This window comes from Lontra canadensis, unplaced genomic scaffold (genome assembly GCF_010015895.1).
Source record: "Lontra canadensis isolate GAN:19392208 unplaced genomic scaffold, GSC_riverotter_1.0 scaffold131, whole genome shotgun sequence".
In the NCBI taxonomy this organism is placed as follows: Eukaryota; Metazoa; Chordata; class Mammalia; order Carnivora; family Mustelidae; genus Lontra; species Lontra canadensis.
Genome location: NW_022631125.1, coordinates 3,143,874 through 3,166,954, shown reverse-complemented (window position 1 = coordinate 3,166,954; position 23,081 = coordinate 3,143,874). Strand labels below are relative to the sequence as shown.

General features: G+C 42.2%; 1 protein-coding gene and 1 long non-coding RNA gene across 2 annotated transcripts in view; both read right to left on the bottom strand.

Annotated features, from left to right (window-relative positions):
• TOMM20 (translocase of outer mitochondrial membrane 20) overlaps positions 1-575 on the bottom strand; it is a 37,380-nt gene extending 36,805 nt beyond the window's left edge. The window contains 1 exon segment of the mRNA XM_032842515.1: positions 572-575. Within this exon segment, the coding sequence (XP_032698406.1) occupies positions 572-575 (4 nt within the window).
• A 605-nt stretch (positions 576-1,180) lies between these two features.
• LOC116857985 lies at positions 1,181-22,831 on the bottom strand. Its single transcript, XR_004380844.1, has 3 exons — positions 22,477-22,831; positions 19,503-19,505; positions 1,181-1,200 (listed from the first exon to the last, which is right to left on the bottom strand). It is a non-coding gene; the product is annotated as an uncharacterized LOC116857985 (long non-coding RNA).
• Positions 22,832-23,081: the final 250 nt, after the last annotated feature.

Genomic DNA, 23,081 nt, shown 5'->3' with positions numbered 1-23,081 from the left:
CTCAGCTGGGAGCCTGCTTCTACCTCTCTCTCTCTCTGCCTGTCTCTCTGCCTGTCTCTCTGCCTGCTTGTGATCTCTGCCTGTCAAATAAATAAATAAAATCTTAAAAAAAATTTTTTTAAGGCTATAACAATATGTTGCATGCCCACATGTTCCGGTCAACACACCATCAAATGACGGAGTCTATTTCTACTCCCCCTGAGCCAAGGAAAACCACTGTGACCGCCTTGATAAATAGTAGGCAGGAGAAGTGCTGCTCTGTGACTTTCTGAGACTGGGTCATAACAGCTAACATAGCTTCTGCCTGGGAAATGCGCCTTGGAATCCCGGAGCTATGATGTGAGAACTCCAGGTACTTAGAGGTCACTCTGTTAGAAAAACCACAAGGAGAGACCACCTAGAGATGGAGATGCCTGAGGAGCAACAGCTGTCCCAGCCCCCAGCTGTTTGAGCCTTCCCAGCATCAACCCCCGGACATAAACCACCTTGGATGGTTCTAGCTGTCCCCCACCTTCCAAGTGCCCCCACCCAAAGAATAGAGCACATATGAATTGTCTCTTCTGAGCCCTACCCATGTTACCGAAGTGTGAGCAAAACAAATTTTGGGCGGTGGGGGAGGGGTGTGTGTGACCATTTTGTCCCAGCTTGCCTGGGTCTTTCCTGGTTTTAGTACGGAAAGGGCCATATCCCAGGAATCCCTTCAGTCCTGGGCAAACCAGGATAGCTCATGTTATAGCTGGGTTGTATTGTCCCAAATTCATAGGTTGAAGCCCTACCCCTGCCCAAGACTTCAGAAATGTCACTAGATTTGCAGATTGGACTTCTAAGGAGGTGATGAAGTTAAAATGGGGTCAGAGGGTGGGTGCTAACCCAATCTGACTGGTGTCTTTGTAAGAAGAGGAGATTTGGACACAGACAACACAGACTGAGGGGTGACCGTGTGAGGACACAGTGAGAATATGGCCATCTGCAAGCTAAGAAGAGAGGTTCAGAAGAAGCCAGTGTTACTGACATCTTGATCTCAGACTTCCAGTCTCCAGGACTGCAAGAAAATACATTTCTGGGGCGCCTGGGTGAGTGTTAAGCATCTGCCTTCAGCTTAGGTTGTGATCCCCGGGGTCCAGGGACTGAGTTCTGTTTCAGGCTCCCTGCTCAGCGGGGAGCCTGCTTCTCCTTCTGCCTCTCTCTCTCTCTCTTTCTCTCATGAATAAAAAATTAAAATCTTTTTAAAAAGAAAAAAAGAAAAGAAATTTCTGTTATTTAAGCCACCTGGTCTGTGGTATTGGTTATGGTAACCCTAGCAGACTAATACTGTTGGTCACTGTTTTAGAATAAATGTTTGCCCCTCACGACCCCCCATATGCCCAATTCATATGTCAAAGCCCTCACCCCTACTGTGATGGTATTTGGAGACTGGGCCTTTGGGAGGTCATTAGGTTTAGCTGAAGTTTTTATGATGGGATTAGTCCCCTTACAAGAAGAGCAGGAGCGAGAGATCTCTCTTCTGGGCACACACAGTGGAAAAGCCATGTGACAGCATAGTGCAAGCCAGGAAGAAGGCTCTTACCAGGAACCAAATCTGCCCGCACTTTGATCTTGGACTTGAACTCCAGAACTGTGCGAAAGAACTTTCTGTTGTTTAAGCTGCCCAGTCTATGATATTCATTATGGCAGCCTGAGCAGACAAGACAGTTAGCTTGGTTGTTCTTATATTGAAGCCCTAAATTTCCGGGGAGGTTTCTCATGTAGTAGCCACTGACCAAGCCCAACTTGACGCTGGACTTCTTGAGGGCCAGGTGTTTATTTTTCATCATTACATTCCCAGAACTTCATATGTAAATATCCTCCCCCCTCTCCCCCGCCCCAATGTCAGAATGACTAGCAGTACAACTGAGTACATTGCGGTGGGGGACAGTAACTGTCCCAAACGGGCAGCGTCGTAGGTGAATTATATAATTGGGTTTTAGAATGTCTGAGTACATAAAGCTGTGTGACAAAACGATTGACTGTAACAGGTTAACCCCATCCTTTTCCTCCTGGCAAGCGTAAGCAATGTGATTCCTTCTATTTCTGCAATTGCTCAGTGGCCTAATCAGACCTCTTGCTTATTTCATCTCCCACCCGGCAGGGGCTATCGGAACACATAAAAATCATCCTGGCTTACATCTGCTTCCCCAATCATGACTGGCTGGGATTTGAGACCATTATCTGTCTGTAATGATGTCTCTCTTCTCTCAATAGTGTCCAGATTTATTGAATTTGAAAGTCTGGGATCCTTCTTCCTAAGGACAAATCTCCTGGGTTTACCACTCCTTGCCCAAGTCTCAACTCAGAGTCACCAACAGCTGATTGGCCTACGCTAGTTAGGGTGCAGGTGTACGCCGCTCATGAAATAAACACACGACTCACAAGTGTGCATGACCCAGAATATTACCCAGATGTGGGGACTGAGTGCAATGGTATCATCGGTGGGAGAAGCACGTGAGCCGCTGCCGTGGGCCGAGGCCCTTGATGGAGATGAGACATGCCGCGTGGTGAAGGCCACACCAGTGGATCCCACCCTTGAGCCACAGCCTGATTCTGTCATCACTACAAGATTGTTGATTTCAGGATAAACAACTGAGATTAAAGGGAAAAAAAAGTCCCACGGCTCTCTGCCCATTTTGGAGCTGGCCTCTGCAGTTTCAGCATGTTGATAATCAGTAGAACAGTCTTTGGCCCAGGAGACAGGCTGTGGGACACCGAGTCCTCTCACTTCTGTTTGCACGACTGCCTGAGCAGAGGGCAACAGTGCTGGGGTGGGACAGTGACGAGGACAAGAACAGCTTTCTGGGACTTGCGCACCAAGAACTCCAGTCTCCCAGCTCGAGAGAGAGGAGGTGGCAGCCAAGAAAGAGGAGGTAATTTTTATGTTTTAAATATTTTACTGAGGCATAATAGGCAAACAGGAAAGTACATAAATTATAAATGTACAGCTTGATAAGTTTTCTCAAACTGAAAACACTTACGTAACGCACCCAGATCAAAAAACAAAGCGTGACCCGCAGCATCCCGGAAGCCCCCTCATATTGCCCCCTCCCCCATTCACTATTCCTGTTCCCAAGGGTGACTTCTATCTGGACATCTAAGAGTATGGATAAAATTTTGTCTGTTTGGGGACATTGTATCAATCCAGTCATCAACAGACACCCTTTTTGGGAGTGGTTTCTACTGCTTGACATTTTCTCTGTAAAGTTTATCGAGATGTTGTGTGACATTGTAGGCCATTCATTCTCCTGGATATATCGTATTCCTTCGTGTGCCTACCTCCCAGTTTTTCCCACTGTTGGTAGGAACTTGGGTACTTTTGACCATCATGGAGAGTCCTGCTATGAACATTCCAGTCCTTATCTTTTGGAAATGTAAGTAGACATTTCTGTCGGATGGAGGGTTAGGGGCAGACTTGCTGGATCAGGAGGATGAGGAGGTAGGTTGTGGCTGCTCTAATCCATTTAGGAGACATGGTTGAAAGGAGTAGAAGCATGGATGTTCATTGTTTTGGTGTGTTGCCATCCCACGACTAGTCCGAGGAAATTCCAAGAGAAGAGGAAAAGAAGGTATGGCATCTCCCCCTTCGCTTTATTTTCTGGTGCTTTCTCTCGCGCACACACACACCTAGGCATGCACTGCCTGGCCTTCACTCTCCTCATAACATGGGCTGCAAGGAGAAGGCTTCTTCTTGAGGTATTCTGAGGAACTGTCATAAAGACCTCTTGCCCCCAAATATGCCCCCCACTGGTCTGATGTTGATGTCACAATTTCCTCTGCCAGACATGATAAATGAATGACAAATGGTTGTGGAAAAGGTAATGTTCTAACTTGAAAGACCAGCGCAGGCCAGTCTGAGGTCAGGTTCTGGGAGCCCAGGCTGGGCACCAAAGCTGAGCCATTTAAGCCAGATGGATGTAGGCTGGGGCAATTACCAGGTCATCGTGGTTCTGGGCCTCCAGTCTGAGCGGGGGTCCCTGTCAGAGTCAGGATTTGTGGACAGATGAGATATCAACCCTGACACACATTGGAACCTCTTGGAAGTGTTTAAAAATCCTGACGTGCAGGCCATGCCCAGACCGAGCAAATCAGACACTGGGGATGAGCCCCAAGAACTAGTACTTTCTAAAGCCCCCCCACCAGCCCATTGCCAGGAGTTCCAGGGTGCAGCCAGGAGGTAATTTTGCTCCACACGGTACATTTTGACCCCTGGAGGCAATTCGGCCATGTCTGGAGACATTTTCCAGCTGTCACAACTGGAGGCAAGCGCTACTGGCGTCTAGTGGGTTGAAGCCGGGGGTGCTGCCAAACACCCTACAGCCCAGCACAGCCCCCACCTCACCCCAAATGGCAATCAGACTAAGTAGAAAAGCCCCGTGAAAGACAAATTCTCATGAAGAGTGGGACCCAGCATGATCTTTTTTAAAGTCTGAGGCTTTGTCTCAGTGGGTTCCCTTGATCAGGATAATTGGATGACAAGTTATAATTTTGAGCTAGGCAATTTCTCCTGTCTCCTGCCTTCTAGAAGGGAAAGATGACATCTTTTTCTCTTCACCTCCCCAGAGAAGTAACCTGCATGAAAAGAACCAGGAGAAATGATACGGCAAATTTACTTTCCTACCTGTGGCAATGTTCAGCGTGTGTCAGGGTTTTGGAATAGCAACTGGGTAACGTGTCATTGTCCTCATCGCTGAGTTTGGGCCAGGTCCCATGGCGTGTAGAATTTCCTTTGTCATATGAGATGTGAAAATTGGAATTTTTATTTCTTACCATACTGTAGGGCTTGTTGATGGCCTGCTGTTGGAGTTTTGGGTGATTATATCTTAGATGGAGAGATTAGAGAATGCCTTCACGTAGCATAACAAAATTCCTTGAAAATGGTCTGGACCATTCTGGACAGCTTGACACTTCTGCCCCAGAATTTTCTAGCACACATTTTCTGAACCACTCACTTGAGATACTGGCTTATAATAACATTTAAATGTATCACCTGTTTATATTTTACACCCCAAGGAGAATGCTCTTGAGAGTAGGGACTCTATATTTTATATTTTTATAAGACCCACCCCACACACAAATATGTCTATTATAATCACGTCTACTAAAGTGCTGTGTATGTTTTAAAAGCTCAGAAAATGATTATAGGGGTGCCTGGGTGGCTCAGTCGGTTAACCGTCTGACTCTTGATTTCAGCTCAGGTCACAATCGTAGGGTGGTGAGACGGAGTCCTACATTGGGCTCCACACTGGGCATGGAGCCTGCTTAAGATTCTCTCTCTGCCCCCCACCCCCCCAAAAAAAAAAGAAAAAGAAAAAAGAAAATGATTTTTAAAAGAAAGAGAAGGAAATGAAGGAGGGGAGGAAGAAAGGAAGGGGAGAGACAGAGGGAGGGAGTGAAGGAAAGAAGGAGGGAAGGAAAGGAGGAAGGAGACTTGATGTGAGCCCTGATAGATTTGGATCATCTAATTATACTAAAGTAATGACATTCTACAAGGTGTCTGATCATCCAGGAAACATAGGATAAATTTATCGATAAGCAGTCCATTAGCTACATTTTCAAATGTTTCTAGACTTCCTGGATGCCCTGGAGTATATGTATTTATGTATTAATTTATAAATTTACACATCCTTTCTTTTCTCTGTATTTTCTCTGTATTGTATATAAGCTCTTCAGGCATTCTGTAATATAGCTATTTTCATATATTATATTATATATAATGTTACATGTATCACTTCTTTTCAGATTAACTCTTGAGCCCGTTGCTTAAATGTAAGGGTATTTCACCTTAAAGGATTTCTGGCATTTGAAGAAAAACATAGTGAGCCTCTTATTTGAAATAGAAACTAACATTTCTCCTGTAGGTTCTTCATTTTGGAAGATAGTCTGTTTTGAAGAATTCGGGGGCAGGGGATGGGGAAAGAAACCAATCTCTCATCCGAGTGGTGCCTTAAGGTTTGGGTGGCACTGGTTTTCGGGAGACGATCTGCTGAACCAGAGGTTCCGTGCAGGCTTGCGCTGGGACTACCTGGAAAGGCTTATTAAAAGAGCAGGTTTCTGGGCCCTCCTCCAGACTGGCTAAAGCAGCGTCTTAACATCTCCATTTGAGGCAAACTTCCCTGGTAATTCAGTGCACCCAAGACTTGTTGTGTTAAAAACAACAGATTTTACAAGTCCCCAGTGCCACTGCCCGATACGTGCAGATGTGTGGCGAGTAGCGATCTCAACAAGTCCCCTTGTAACTAAGGCCAACAAATAAAAGCAGCTAAGTGGAGAGAATTTCCATGGGCGCTGGCTGCAGCCGGCTCGCCGCCAGGAGCATCCTTTTGGGGCTGCTTTTATGAGAAGGAGGAATATGTAGTTGGGTTCTCAGAGGAAGTGTCTTGTAATAACAGCCAGTGGAAATGGCAGTAATCATAAGCAGCAGCCACTGAGTGCTCACTCAAGGTTAAATGGTGTGCTAAGCACATGACATGCCCATGCGCCCGACCCTCCGATGAGGCTAAAAGGTAGGTAGGGTTGTGATCTTCACCTTACAGGTGAGGTGCAGAAAGGCAGTTCGATCAAACAAGTCAACCCATGAAACGAAGGGCCCTAGAGGAAATTGTTGGGACAACAGGAAGCTTCAACAATAACAAGGACTATGATGAAAAAAGTTCAGTAATAATTAAGAGGGAAGACACTGGATTCATGAAACAAGAATGTGACATGATCAAATAGAACACATGGGGGCGAAGTCCAAGTTCTTGGAAATTAAAATAGGGCCCTTAAAATGTTTAGTAAAGGGTTGCAAGATAAAGTTGAAAATAGGGGCACCTGGCTGGCTGAGTCGGTAGAATGTGTGATTCTTGATCTCGGGGTCATGAGTCCGAGCCCCACGTTAGGTGTGGAGCCTACTTTAAAATATATATATATCTTAGGAAATAGAACAGGAAAGAGTGAGAAATGCAACCTGGGGGAGAGGGGAATCAGAAAATCAGATGGAAGACATTTCACCAGCCTCACCACTCCCCACGACCCCCGAGCCAAGTCCGGCCTGGGGGAGACCTACCTTTGTCGAGTACTTGTGTGTGTGCCATGCGTCAAGCTCAACACCGTGTGTGTTTGACTGATGTAGGGCTCTAATTCAGAGATCTGAACCACTCAGACGGAAATCCCCAAGAGTGAGGACTTGTGTTTCCCTCAAGTGGCATAGTGAAGAGTCAAAGGGATGTCAAGACTCAGGTCCAAGATGGCTCCGGACAGTGAGATCAGCGCCAAAGGAGGGCTCAACTGATCTGAGTAAGGGAATGTGAGGGAATTTAACTTTCATCTCATTGTCCCCTCCCACCCACCCAGGAAGAAGGAAGGGGACAGAGAGACAGAGATAGAGGTAGAGAGGAAGGCCAAAAAGGGCTAAGTCACGTATTTGACAGCTGGAGTTATAGTGAACAAAAATGGCTATGGAACTTTGTAAGTGTGTAAGGTGGCGAATAGTCGATTTTAAGAGTGTGAATGGCTGCAAGGCTAGCCTCCTCTTTCTCCCCGAGAACTTCAGTGATAAAATCTGCTCCTCACAAGACCTTGTGTGACTGGGTTGATTTTTAGATGTGTGGGAATACACTGTGACAAACAGGGACCTTCTGTGTGGCACACGCAGTGGGGAATCTGGAACAGGACTGACTCAGGAGAAGGAAGAGCTGGCGGCCAGCCGTGGCTGGGACAAACATTAACCACCCCACCCCATTATCCCCAACACTTCAAGTCCCCCAGAGAGATGCGGAGTGATCTGGGACCTTCTGCACACATTGGATGCCGTTTGACCAAACATTGTTTGAAACTCAAGGACAGGGTTACCTTAGCTGACATCATTGTTACATAAACATGATTTCATTTAAATTCATGACAAATCTGCGAGTTAGTCCTTACTGTCGTGATTTTACCAGAAGAGGACATGTAGAGAGGTTAATATGGAGGTTAGAAGACTTACCCACTTTTAAGTGGCTGAGCTGGGATTCAAAGCCAGGCCTCGTTGGTTCCAATGCTCATGCTTCTCCCATTACACTGGGTCCCACAGAAGGGATGATATGCCAAGTTCAAGGCTTCAACCCTTTGCTGAAGGCACTGCATTTCCGAACTGATGGCTTTGATATGGCTGAAAAAACTCAAGTGTGGCATAGCCTTTGGTCTAAGGGTAGGTAATTTATCTCTATAACATCTCCTGATTGCTTGAGGCTTTTACTTCTCTCCTCCTCCTCCTCCTCCTCTTCATCAATTCCAAAACCTATTCTGTTTCCTTCCATAAGCAAGCCAGCCTGAGCTATAGACAGCCTCATTTATTTAAACTATAAAGGAAGAGCCCTGGGAAGTTAATCAGACTGCCAGGAATCTGGAATTCGCTGATGAATGGACATTTGGCTGAGCATAGTAAATTCTCAGCTAATTGAAAGCAGATAACAAGAGTAATGCATCCACCTTGAAAAATATCACATTCCTAATAAATAATTGGAAATGGCAATCTTTTGACATATGAACTGAGAGGATAAAGTCTTAAATAAATTCTGGACTCATTCCTGTCACATATATTACACTGTATTTAGCAGTTGTGCTATATGAGAAGATTAAAAGCTGTAAATCTCTTTGCAGCACCATCTATGTCTATGTTTTAAACCCAGAATAAATAGGAGTGGGGTTTTTCGAATACCTCATAGAATATTGACTTCCGTGGTTTTAATGTTGAGCGCATGTGTATGGAGGGGTGGGAGTGGTCCTTATTTCCCTCTTCTTCATTGAGCCCACAGTCAGAGGAAACAGATATTTAAAGACATCCAAGAGTCACCCAGTCATCTGACTATTGACACAAAATGCATCTTCTAGAATGTTCTTGCTAACCCTGGTGTGATCTGTGGACCAGAAAAGCATGGACATCACTCAAGACCTTGTTAGAAATGCAGAATTTCAGGTCTCACCTCAGAGCCTCATTTTAACAGGATTCCCAGGCAATTCTTGTGCACATTCACCTTTGAGAAGTCTTGCCATTGTGTTCAATCCAGGATGAGTCTAGGTAACTTGAGCGATAGTAGAGCCAATGGGATTTATTCAGGATCGATTTCACCCCAGGCTCTGGGATAAGCCTAATGCTCAAGGCTGTGTACTTAGACCTTTCTTTTCCCTCCTGTCTCCCCCTAGGAGCTGGACTCTGCCTCCTGCCGATCCTGACTTGGTGCTGAGCTCCAGAAGCCAGGTCCTTGTCCTGCCCCACTCCCTCCCTCCTACTCCTCAGTTCAGTCTCTCTCTCAGGGGCTCCATACTGTTTGGGGCTCTTTTCCGGTGGACTGAAGATCCCAGGCCCCTTCTTAGACTCTGGGAAACTGCAGCCTTGCCCGGGGATGTCTTGGGCCCAGGCACCCATGGGTCTTTGCCTCTTGCCAGCTTCCGGAGACCGTACCCACCAGCGTGCTCAGTGAGGCCAGGGTGCTACGGTGGCCGGGAGCCCACAGGTAGACTACTGAAGGGGGAAGCACAGAACTTCTAACATCTGTCCCTGCTCTGGAATCCTCTTCGATTTCTGGGTGCTGCAGACTCCCTGAGATTTCTAAAGTCAGTTACTTTAAAGTGAGGTGTTTTAGCCATCATTTCTTGAGCACCTACTATATGTTGAAGTACTCCACCAGAAGTCATTTCCTTATATTGTCTCATTCATTTCTCACAACAGCCTAACAAGAAAGATTTTATTTGTTTATTTGAGAGAGAGAAAAATTACAAGTTGGGAGAAGCAGAGAGAGAGAGATTTTATTTATTTATTCATTTATTTGAGAGAGAGAGAGAGAGAGAGAGAAAGCACATGTTGAGAGAAGCAGAGAGAAGATTTTATTTATTTGAGAGAGAGAGAGAGAAATCACATGTTGAGAGAAGCAGACTTGCTGCTGAGCAGAGAGCCTGATGTGGGACTCGATCCCAGGACCCTGAGATCATGACCAGAGCCGAAGACAGACACTTAACTGACTGAGCCACCCAGGTGTCCCGCGTTTTTGAAGTTTTATTTAAACACGTTGTACTGTAAAATGCACAGATCTTTGTTATACAGTTAGATGAATTTTGATGCATGTATACACCTGTGTAGCCCATACCACAGTTAAGATACAGACCATTTTCCTCACCACAGACAGTTCCCCTCTGCCCCTTTTCAGTTAATTCTCACCATTCCAGATGCCACTATTACTCAACTTCTAACCCCAGAGATTCATTTTGGCTATTCTAGAAGTTCCTATCGATGGAATCTTGAGGCGTGGTACTCTTCTGTGTCTGGCTTTTTCCACTCCACGTGAGGTCTGTGAGCGGCAGCCATGTTGTTGTGTGGACCAGCAGCTCCTGGTGAGATATTTTAATCCCCATGTTACCTGCGTGTAGCTGAAAGATTGGAAGATTGGTTTTATGAGAAGGGCCAGAGCTGCTATTAAAATCCAGCTCAGTCTGACTTAAAACCTCATGTAGCGTCATCTTCACGCTTAGGTTCTGAGTTGCTTCAAGGTGAAACTTAAGCCAAAAGGATAAATTAGAGCCAGTCTACCATCATTTGGAAAGAACAATTCGACTGCAATGCTGGTGCTGTGTGATTTTTTTTTTTTTTCCCCGCTCTTGGGCCTTTCTGATATGAATAGAAGTATCTATATTTTATTGCCTTTTACTCCTATAAGACTTTCCCCACCCCCCACGTAACTTAGCTAATCAATTTGTTTCAGTTTTTCTTTAAATATTTAAAATGGAAAGGATAGAAATATATTAAAATAATGACTAAAGAATTAGTCATACATAAGGGTTGCTTTCCTACACCATTCCAGGGAAAGAAAAGAATAAGAATATCTGGAATTTAGGGTAAGTATAAGAAAAAATTTTCTGATAGAGTTAATTATTTAATCAGAATGGATTACTACTAGGAACATGCTTGGCAATTTTTTTTCAATTTACTATAGTTGATCATGCCCAGTAAGATTAAACCTGTAATTGCCTTAGACACCATTATTAAATTATTACTATTTTTTGGCTATTTTAGAACACCTGGTTTTCTTTCACTTTCCTACATAGCTTTTTTCGTTAGATTGTTCAGTCATTCCCACAGCTTTCCATGAAGACTTTCTGAAATTTATTTTATTTATGTGTTTATTTATTAAAGATCTTATGTATTTATTTAACAGAGAGAGCAGGATCAAAAGCAGGGAGAACAGGCAGAAGGAGAGGGAGAAACAGACTCCCTACTGAGCAGAGAGCCCGACACGGGGCTCCCTCCCAGGACCCTGAGATCATGACCCCAGCTGAAGGCAGATGCTTAGCTGACTGAGCCACCCAGACGCCCCCTATTTATTTATTTTTAAATATTGATTTATTTATCTGAGAGAGAGAGAGAGAGCGCACACGTAAGGGGGAGGGGCAGAGAGAGAGGGGGAAAAGAGAATCCCAAGTGAACTCAGCCCTAAGCACTGAGCCCAATATGGGCTCGAGCTCATAGAATTCCCCATACCCAGAATACCATTACATATAAACATGAACATGTTGAGCAGACTTACTGCTCTGTCCCCCAGATCGTTAATGGGAAGGCTAAAATCTAACAGATCCAAGACTGGACTTCATGGCCCTTGTTCAAGTGTGAGGTTCATACTACCATCCCACTGATAGTAAAGTTATTTAGAGCATTGTGTTTATCTGTCCAGCTTTGGGCAAGCTATATGGTGGCTCTTGATGGGCAATTTAGATGAAGATACTCCGTAAATGTTACATCCTTGTGCCGTTTCCAGAATGTTACCAGGCAGAGTAGTATAAAGGCTTGGATGGACAGATCCAAGATTTAAAAGCAGAATCTGCCACTTACAAGCTGAGGGACCTTGGGCAAGGCACTCAGCTTCTCTGAGCCTCAGTTTCCTCATCAACAAAATGGAAATAATAATAGCAACTTCACAAAGTTGTCAGGATTAATGGTGTTTTTCAGGTGCTTGGCATATCTAAGAGACTGCTATTTGACGGCCACTCCATTCATAATGAGCCTCTTTGAGTATGAACTTTAACCTTGTGCCCTTCCCCCAAAACTGTATGGTTTGGACCACAAGGATTTTTCTATGTTGCTAATGAGTCCGTTGTTCCAAATAAAATCAAAGTCTATTTATTTATTTATTTATTTATCTATTTTAGAGAGAGAGAGGGAGAGAGCAGGAGAGGAGCAAAGGGAGACGGAGAGAGAGAATCCCTAGCATGCTGCATGCCCAGGGCGGAGCACGATGAAGGGCTTCATCTCATGACCCTGAGATCATGACCTGTGCCAAAATCAAGAGTCGGACACTAAACCGACATAGCCACCCAGATGCTCCAAAGTCAAAGCCTCTTAAAGTCAAGAGCAATTATATATATTATCCAGCAGTTTTAAGATGAAAAATTCTGTTAACTCCTTACAACACTATGAATTTTGGGGCGCCTGGGTGCCTCAGTCGGTTGAGTGTCTGCCTTCGGCTCAGGTCATGATTTCAGGGTCCTGGGATTGAGCCCCGCATTGGGCTCTCTGCTCAGAGGGGAGTCTGCTTCTCCCTCTTCCTCTGCTCCTTTCCCCACTCATGCTTGTTCTCTCACTGTCTCTCTTAAATAGATAAATAAATAAATAAATAAATAAATAAATAAAATTTTTTAAAAAATTATGAAGATTATTTTCCTATGTCCATTTTCTTCTTAGGACTTAACAGCTTATCCTGCTCCAATTTTATTCCTATCTTTTCCGAAAACAAGCAATGACGTGTGTCGTTCTGTAATTTCTGGGGCCATCCCTTTTCCCATTTTGTTATGTAACATTTGCACAGGCACCTTTTATTATTCCCACACAACTTTATTATTCCCACACAACTTTATTAGTAAAACCTCCTTCCAGATGGTGGGCCAGTCACTGTCACTTCTATGTAACCTGGAATGAGGCAACAGGTCTGGTCCATTCCCGTGTAACCAGAGCATTATAAATTCTTTTTTTTAAAGATTTTATTTATTTATTTGTCAAAGAGAGAGAGAGAGAGAGAGCAGAGGCAGGGGAAGGGCAGGCAGAGGGAGAAGCAGGCTGCCTGCTGAGCAAGGAGCCCAATGCAGGCTTCAATCCCAGGACACTGGGATCATGATCTGAGCTGAAGGCAGACGCTTAACTGACTGAGCCACCCAGGCATCCCTAACCAGAGCATAGTAAAATGACCTTGCCCATGCAAAATACCACAACACATTGCTGTCACGCTCCCCATCTCAGACATGACCTGTCCTTGTTTCCATTTCAGTGGCCACTCATTCATGGGTAGTTTGATCTACGCTAGGTCATTAGTAAAGATGTAAAATAAAGACATACTGATGGCCAGGACCCCCTCTCCAGAGTTGGCTTGTTTAGAAAACCCTGAAATGATGAAAAGGGCCATTCTTTATGGTATCACAATGAACTACCCTCTTTCCATGAATTATAAAAATGGTAGGTCCAGGGAGTGTAGAACATGTCACATGTTTGATGTTTAATGATGAGTCTGTTCCAGAGACTGAAGAAATGTTTGTACCCAGCAAGCTAAATCTGGTTTGAATCTGGACTTGAATGTTGTTCAATGGATCCAAGCACACTGAAAAATCATGAACAAAGGGGATATTAGGATAACACAAAATGTCCTGCTTAAGTTTACCCTTCCATGGCTTTCCATTTTATAAAAGAGACTTCTGGAATGCCTGGGTGGCTCAGTGGGTTAAGCATCTGCCTTCAGCTCAGGTCATGATCCCAGGGTCCTGGGATAGAGTCCCACATCGAGCTCCTTGCTCAACAGGGAGCCTGCTTCCTTCTCTGCTTGCCTTTCCCTGTGCTTGTGTTCTCTTTCTGTCTCTCTCTGACAAATAAGTAAAATCTTTAAATATACATATGTGTGTGTGTGAGTGCACACGCGTGTAAAAGAGACTTCTAACAAAGCTGTGTGTGGAAGGGGAGTTGCTTTCGGATGAATCTTGATTTACCATCTTTATTTTTGTGACCTAGAGTATCAGTTTGCAACACCTAGAATATTCATGGATCTAGGCATTGATCATTAACATCACAAAGACACAACAAGATATGATGTACTTCTTAATAGAAGAACACACACCACCACATATGAAATTATCTTGTCAAAAAGAACAGGAACAATGAAGACAGAAAACATATGAAATGACACCATGAAGATGTCATCAACAAAATCCAGACTGTGGGACGTCTGCAGAACAAGAAAACAGAAAGAGCAGAGGTACCTAAAGGAATAAAGAGATTTAAGAGACAAATTATTCAATCACAGTATGTTGACTCTATGTAGATACTAGTTCAAACAAACAAATGGTTAAGAAAAGATTTATGAAATAAATGGAAATTTGAGCACTGACTAGGTATTTCATGATCTTAAGGAATTATTAATTTTTAAAGCATGATAATTCACTGTGCTTATGTTTTTTTGAAGTATCCTTATCATTTGGAGATGCAATATTGGAATATTTACAGATAAGATGATCTTATGTTTGTGATTTGCTGCAAAGTTATAGGAGGAGAGGAAGAAGTAAGTGAAGGGAGTGATAGATGAAAGAAGATAGGTACTGGCTGAGGTTGGGTAACAGGAGCTCATTGTATTATTCTCTTTACTTTTATATTCCTTTTAAGTTTTTCATAATAAGAAAGGTAAACCAACGCATTGTGAGATCCTGAATCCCAAAAGTGAAAGTGAAATCAAGCGAGGTACTGATAGATTAAATTAGGCTCAACATCTTTCATAGGTTTACACAGAGAGGTGGATTAACGCACGAAACTAGAGTTTCAGCAAGACTCGAAGGCTCTGGCCCAAGGTTCTGAAATTGGTACTCAGCAGGGCCTGGCTCTGAACCCAAGTCCTTGTGCCTTACGACTCGTACTTCTAACTCCCAAGCTATCTGTCTGCTGCGTATAGGTGTAGAAGAGTCAGATAAAGAGGAGAAAAAAAACCCACCTTATTTATTGATTGGTGTCTTTGTACCAGGCACTTGACACACCTATTATCTCATTTTAATCCCAACTTTAAACCTCTGGGTAGGCCTTTATGAACTCAAGTGTACAGAAGGTGACATGGAAGATGAGAAAAAGAAAAGAACTTTCTCAGAGTCCCATAGCCACTAAGTAAAGGATTGAGAGTATTCACTGGGCTCAGTCCGAAGTCAGCACATCCTGGAGCCACTCTCAGGACAATGAAAGAAATATATGTGCAAACAGGACATAGTCGGTTGTGCGATAACATGACGTTTGCACGAGTGTACTGCCTTCAAAGGATGGGAGAGGATCCCACCTTCATTCCTTCCACAAACTAGGGAGCTCCAAACTTGTGTTTTAACATAGGTTTTTGCAGCAAGAGCTTTTGGTGCTCCGCCTTGGCAAAGTGACACCCCCAGCGTCAGCTACTTCTGTCCGCTTTCAGGAACTCAGCCCACCCAGGACAGTGCGGAATTACAGGAGTTTGTGTGAGTGAGCATGTGTGTGTGTGTGAAGTTAACACTCTGGGGTGGGGTTTGGGAAGTTGGGGGTGGGGCAAGACCCTCCCCCACTGGGAGATGGGAGTCAGAAGAGAAATGCTCCAGGTTTCCATCTTTTGAAGAAACAATTCCAGCGCTGAGACACGGTTGGCCATTCTTCAGAAGGTCTGTGTTGCCCACAGAGATAACCAGCTCAGCATGTTATCTTTTCACTCCGTCTCGCATTCCCTGTTCCTTCGTGCTTGCTTCCATGATCACCTACCAGATGAAATCCCTACACCCAGCTTCTTGTCTCAGCTCTACTTCTGATGGAACTTAAACCTTTCTTTCTCAATAAAAAAAATTCTGAGTCCACTCCTAACGTATGTGTGTTTGTTCATTTATAAATTATATTCATGATTACCTCATTATATATACCATGAGCATACACTAAGATTCTGAAAGGGTGATATAAACATAAAATAGGAAATATTTTTAAAATAATTTTGAAAAGTTTCTGTTTTCAGTTTATTTGTTATAGTTTACACAATGTGGCAATATTATTTTCACTACTTACAAAATTTATAAAAGATAAATAGGCATTTATTGAGGATGCGTACTCTAAATATTCTTTTGTTTTGCACTCTAAATATTCTACTGAACGGTTGCACATTAAGAAATTGAGACACCACTGCTCTAGACTGGCTTTGGCCATTCTATTTTTTAAATAGACTTGCTTTTTTGAGAAACTTGAGGCTCACAACAAAATTGAGCAGAAAAGTCAGAGAATTCTCATATACCCCCTGCTCCCACACACGTACAACCTCCCCACTATCAACATCCCACACCAGAGTGGTACATTTCTTACAATCAATGACCCGACCTTGACACACCATCACCATCAAGTTCACAGTTTACATTAGGGTTCACTCTTGGGTACATTTTATAGGTTCAGGCAAATATAAAATGACAGGTGTCCACCAATATAGCACCATATAGACTAGTTTCACAGCCCTAAAGGAACCCCTGTCCCCGATCTGTTCGTCCTTCTTTCTCCCCTAACCCTGGGCAACCACTGATCTTTTTACTGTCTCTATCATTTGGCCTTTTCCAGAATGTCATATAGTTGGAAGTATACAGTGTGTAGTCTTTTCAGATTGGCTTCTTTCACTTAGAAATATGCATTTACATTTCCTCCATATCTTTCTATAGCTTGATTGCTCATTTCTTTTTAGCTGGATAATAGTCCGTTGTCTGGATGGGCCACAATTTATCCACTAACCTATTGAAGAATATCTTGGGTGCTTACAAGTTTTGGCAGTTATGAATAAGCTGCTGTAAACATCTCTATGTGGAGTTTCGTATGGCCATGAGTTTTCAACACTTTGGGGTAAATAACAAGGAACACAATTGTTTACATTGGTAAGAAACTGCCAAACTGTCTTGCAACATGGCTGCACCATCTTGCATTGCCACCAGCAATGAATGAGAGTTCCTGTTACTCCGTATCCTCACCAGCATTTGGTGTTATGGTATTGTCAGTGTTTTGGATTTTTCCCATTCTACTAGTTGTGTCATTGCATCTCAGCGTTGTTTTACTTTGCAGTTTCCTAATGACATGTGATATTGAGAATCTTTTCATATGCTTATGTGTCATCTGTATGTCTTTGTTGAGGTGTCTGTTCAGATATTTTGCCTATTTATTTACTTATTCAGACTTCTTAAAATTAAACATTTTAAAATTTTAAGGTAAGAATACTTTCACATGCATTTATAAGAAATTCTAAAGAGAAGTATCATGTTTCCTTTACCCATTTTCACCAAGGCTACTATAAAACAAAACAACACAAAATAATATTTTGCCCATTTTTGGATCGGGGTGTTTGTTTTCTCATTGTTTAATTTTAAGAGTTCTTTGCATATATTGGGTAAGAGTCCTCTATCAGGTATGTCTTTTACAGTTATTCTCCCCCAGCCTGAGGTTTGTCTTATTCTCTTGACCATGTCTTTCACAGAGTGAGATGTCTTACTTTGAATGAAATCTAGCTTATCAATGATTTCTTTCATGGATTGTACCTTTGATGTTGTACCTAAGTCATCACCAAACTCAAGATCATCTGGATTTTCTCCTATGTTATCTCCTGGGAGTTTTTTAGCTTTGCACTTTATGCCTAGGTCTATGGTCCATTTTGAGTTTCTGTAAAGGGTGTAAGGTCTGTGTCTAGGTTCTTTTTTTTTTTTTTTTTTTTTTGGTATGTGGATATTCAGTTGTTTCAGGACTGTTTGTTGAAAAGATGAAATTTTCTCCATAATATTGCCCATATTCCTTTGTCAAAGATCAGTTGACTATATTTGTGTACGTTTATTTCTGGGTTCTCTATTCTGTTCCACTGGTCTTTTTATCTGTTCTTCCACCAATACCACATAGTCTTGTTGTGAAGTCTTATTGTAGCTTTATAGTTAAGTTTTGGGATAGGATAGTGTCAATCTTCCAAATTTGTCTTTCTCCTTCAATACTGTTTTGGCTATTCTGAGTCTTTTGTGTCTCCATATAAACTTCAGAGTCATTTTGTTGATATTCACAAAATAACTTTCTGTGATTGCGATTGGGATTGTGTTGAATATATAGACCAAGTTGAGAAGAACTGACATCTTGGCAAGATTGAATGCTCTTATCCATGAACATAAATAAAACATCTCTTCAATTAATTTAGTTCTTTGATTTCTTTCCTCAGTATTCTATAGCTTTCCTCATATAGATCTAGTACATATATTATTAGATTTATATTTAAGTGTTTTGTTTTTGAAGGTGCTAATGTAAGTGGTATTGTGTTTGTTGTTTTTCTTTTTACACCAAAAGAATTTTATTCTATTTGCTTTATTATTATTATTTTTAGATTATTTATTTGTCAGAGAGAGAGAGAGAAAGTGCACACAAGCAGGGGGAGAGACAGGCAAAGGGAGAAGCAGGATCCCGGCTGAGCAAGGAGCCGGACATGGGACTCGATCCCAGGACCCCGGGATCAGGACCTGAGCCTAAGGCAGATGCTTAACCTACTGAGCCACCCAGGTGTCCCTTTTCATTACATTTTTAGTTTTCATTCCATTATAGTTAACATATGGTGTTATATTAGTCTTGGGTGTACAACAGAGTGATTCGCTAATTCTATACACTACTCAGTGCTCATCATAAGTGTATTCTTGAATTCCTATCACATATGTCACTAATGTCCCCACCCACCTCCGCTCTGATAACCATCAGTTTGTTCTCTATAGTTAGGAGTCTGATTCTTGGGGCACCTGGGTGACTCAGTGGGTTAAAGCCTCTGCCTTCAGCTCAGGTCATGATCCTAGGTTTCCTGGGATCAGGCTCTCTGCTCAGCAGGGAGCCTGCTTCCTCCTCTCTCTCTCTGTCCGCTTCTCTGCCTACTTGTGATCTTTGTCTGTCAAATAAATAAATAAAATCTTTTTTAAAAAAAGGGTCTGTTTCTTGGTTTGTCTCTTTCTCTCTCTTTTTTCCCCTCTCCTTATTTGTTTTGTTTCTTAAATTCCAGATAGGCGTGAAATCGTATGATATTTGTCTTTCTCTGTCTGACTTATTTTGCTTAGTATTATACTCTCTAGCTCCATCCATGTTGTTGAGAACGGCAAGATTTCATCCTTTTTTTATGGTGAGGTAATATTCCACTATATATATTCCATTCTTCTTTATCCATTTATCTATCAGTGGACACTTGGGCTGTTTCCATAATTTGGCTATTGTAAATAATGCTGCTATGAACATAAGTGTGCATGTATCCCTTTGAATTCGTGTTTTCGTATTTTTTGGGTAAATACCCCATGATATGACTACTGGATCACAGGCCAATTGTATTTTTAACTTTTTGAGGAAACTCTATACTGTTTCCCATAGTGACTGCATCAGTTTTCAATCCCACCAACATAGGAGGTATTGTATTTTTAATATCAAATTCCACTTGTTCACTGCTGGCATTTAGGATGGTCACTGACTTTTTTATATTAACCTTTTATCCTTCAGCCTTGCTGAAATCACTTATTACATCCAGGAGGGGGTTTTGTCTTTTGTTTTGTTTTGTTGTGAGTTCTCTCAGATTTTCTATGTAGGTAATCACGCCATCTGCAAACAGAGATCGTTTTATTTCTTCCATGCCAATCTGTATACTTTTTACTTCCTTTTCTTCTGTTATTGCACTATTTAGGGCTCCTAGTACAATATTTAAAAGGAGTGATGAGAGGGGACATCCTTGCCTTATTTCTGAACTGAATGAGAATGTTTTAATTTTCTCACTATTAAGTATGATGTTAGCTGTGGGAGGTTTTGGGGATTTTTTTTAAGATTTTATTTATTTATTTATTTATTTATTTGTGTGTGAGAGAGAGAGTAGGCACAAGCAGGCAGAGTGGCAGGCAGAGGCAGAGAGAGAAGCAGGATCCCTGCCGAGCAAGAAGCCCGATGCAGGACTTGATCCCAGAACCCTGGGATCATGACCTGAGCTGACAGCAGCGGCTTAACCAACTGAGCCACCCAGGTATCCCTGTAGGTTTTTTGGTAGATGTTCTTTATCAAGTTTCTACTCCTAGTTTACCAAGACTTTTTAATTATAAATGGGTGTTGGATTTTATCAAATGTTTTTTCTGCATATACTGATATAATTATATGTTTTCTCTGCTTTAGCTTGTTGATGTGATGGATTGATTACATTCATTGATTTTTGAATAATGACTCAGCCTTGCATACCTGGAATAAATCCCACTTGGTAAAAAATAATTTTTATTATTGTTAACTTTTTATTATGTTACATTATTATTCATTTGTATTATTAAACATGAACAAAAACCCTCTTTGATCATACTAAATTTACTTTATAAGCGAGAGCAATGCAATTGAATATGCTTTGTACTTCTTGAAAATCTTAGTTTACCACTTTGGTCTGGTGTTTAGTTTGTTTTGATAAAATTTGGCTTTAATGGTTTGACATGGGTGGAAAAGACATTGGCAAGGATATATACATTTAAAAGGAAGAAGTAGGGACGCCTGAGTGGCTCACTCTGTTATAAGCCCTCAGACTCTTGGTTTTGGCTCAGGTCATGATCTCAGGGTCCTGGGATCGAGTCCCACGTCCAGCTCCATGTTCAACGGAGAGCCTGCTTGAGGATTCTCTCTCTTGCTCTCCCTCCCCTCCCCATGCTAATGTTCTCTCTCTCGCTCTCAAATAAATAAATGAAACTTTTTTTAAAAAGAAAAGAAGATCATTGGTTGCATTGACTAATTACAACAATCATTTTATTTTTCTAGCCCTATGTCAGTCATGCAAAGGTTTTTGTTGAAAACTGGCTAGTGAATTTCTATCTTTTAATATCAAATTGTTCTAATAAAGCAACCAGAAGATGCATGTTTGAGAAATCTCTTTATTTGGAAAATAATGTAAACAAGACTGAAAAAATCTCATCTCTGTGTTTTTGACAAGTGTGCACGTAAGAAAGCTTTTATAAGTGTCACCCAAACACACTGTTTTCTACGACAGACCTGTACCTCTGAAGCAAATAATACATTCTATGTTAATAAAAATAAAAACACAATAGGGGAAACTTCCAAACATCTCTGCTCTCTCCATGGCATAGATTTGTTTCAAAAAATAATCTCTCCCTCATTGAAAAAAATATCCATTTTTAAATCTTAAAGAGCTAGATTATGTGCATTCATAAAAAGTTTCTCCTAAACAATAAACATTATGTTTACCGGTCATCCTAGGGAAAGTCAGCAAATTTGGAACCGTTATCGAAAGTAAAAGAAAAATCCAGAATTCATCGTTTAGTTTCACTCCTTTTAAAATTGCTTTTCCATAAGCTCTTCCATCTACCGTGGAAGCCATTTTCATGGTTTTGCCAATCCCATCAGGCAGTTTTATACACATTCTGCTGTTTAAGATAATATAATACACAACACCACCTAGCTGAGTATCCAAACTGCAAATCCTTACAATGCACAGATGCCAAGTCAGTAAGGGAGGATGCCACTGTATTTTTACACTTTCCTTTTAATTGAGATGAAATTCAAATAACACAAAATTGACCATTTTAACCATTTTCCAGCGTACAGTTCACCAGCTTGTAGCATATTCATAATGGTGTGTAACCATCACCACCAATTCTAGAACCCCCCAAAAGCAGCCTTGTACCCATCAAAGAGTCACTCCCCAGTCTGCCCTCTGCCCCTCCATTGCTCCATCTGTTTTCTATCCCCATTGCATTTTTGAAGCTCTTTCTTTTCCCTCAGAATACGGTGCCTACTGTGTGAAAATGCCAATTCAGCCAGCATATTAAATATCATCAAAGCCTATTTAATTTCCTCTTTACTTTTTTTAAGATTTTATTTATTTACTTGTCAGAAAGAGAGGGTGCACAAGCAGGGGGAGTGGCAGGCAGAGGGAGAGAGAGAAGCAGACCCCTTGCTGGGCAGGGAGCTCGATGCAAGGCTCGATCCCAGGACCCTGGAATCATCACCTGAGCTGAAGGAAGAGGTTTAACCAACTGAACCACCCAGGCGCCCCTCTTCCTCTTGAAAAATGAAAATTATGGGTCACCTGGGTGACTCAGTCAGTTAAGCTTCTGACTTTATCTCCGATTGTGATCTTGGGGTCCTGGGATGGAGCCCCTTATTGGGCTCTTTGCTCAGTGGGGAGTCTGACTCTCCCTCTCCCTCTGCCCCTTGCCCTACTGTGCTCCCTCTCTCTCTCAAATAAATAATAAAATCTTTTTAAAAAGTAAAAATAAAAATGAAAAATGAGAGAAATTCTAATGATTTCTTTCTGAAGACTGCAACAAGCCTTTAACTGAGCACAGTTCCCAGAATGCTGTAGGTGTTCTGCAACTCATTGTTGGATGAACAAAGCAATTTCCTTCTTTATTTTAAATCTTTCTCTTTGTCTCTCTCTTGAACACAAACACACACACACACACACACACACACACACACACACACCCCTTTCCCTTTTACGTATAAAACAAATTGAAGCTAATACGAACTTGTTACTTAAATTTCAGGTAGACTGAGAATTGCATTAGTCACCACGTTCCCTTCTAGGTCTAGAATTCCATGAGGACACGCACTGGTAGGGTGTACATCTACTGCTGTGTACCTGGAACGGCGGGGTTTTCCTGGGACACTGAAACAGTTTGGGGCAAACCAAGACAGGTTGTTCCCTCCGTCTACCTGGGCATCTATATCTTTGTTGGATGTCCTCATCAGAACCTCTGCCTTGGGGGTGTGGGTCCAAAGCTCCAGCTACCCAGTCTGCTGCATTTCCCTGTCTGCCCACTCTGTTCCTGGGGCGAGTCCTCCTTGGAGGAGGCAGGGGCAGTTATTATAAATAGGATCTGGGCCTTCCTGGCTTCCTAGCCAAATATCATCAAGATTGCATATTAATTTCTCAGACACCGCCAATCCTAACCTTGATTCAGCTTCACAGTCAATATTGTTGTTTTCCTTTTTAATTTGAAAATGCTTTTAGCAATGTCAGCTTCATGTCTACAGGGAGGTCGAGACCTCACAGCAGTTTCTAGAT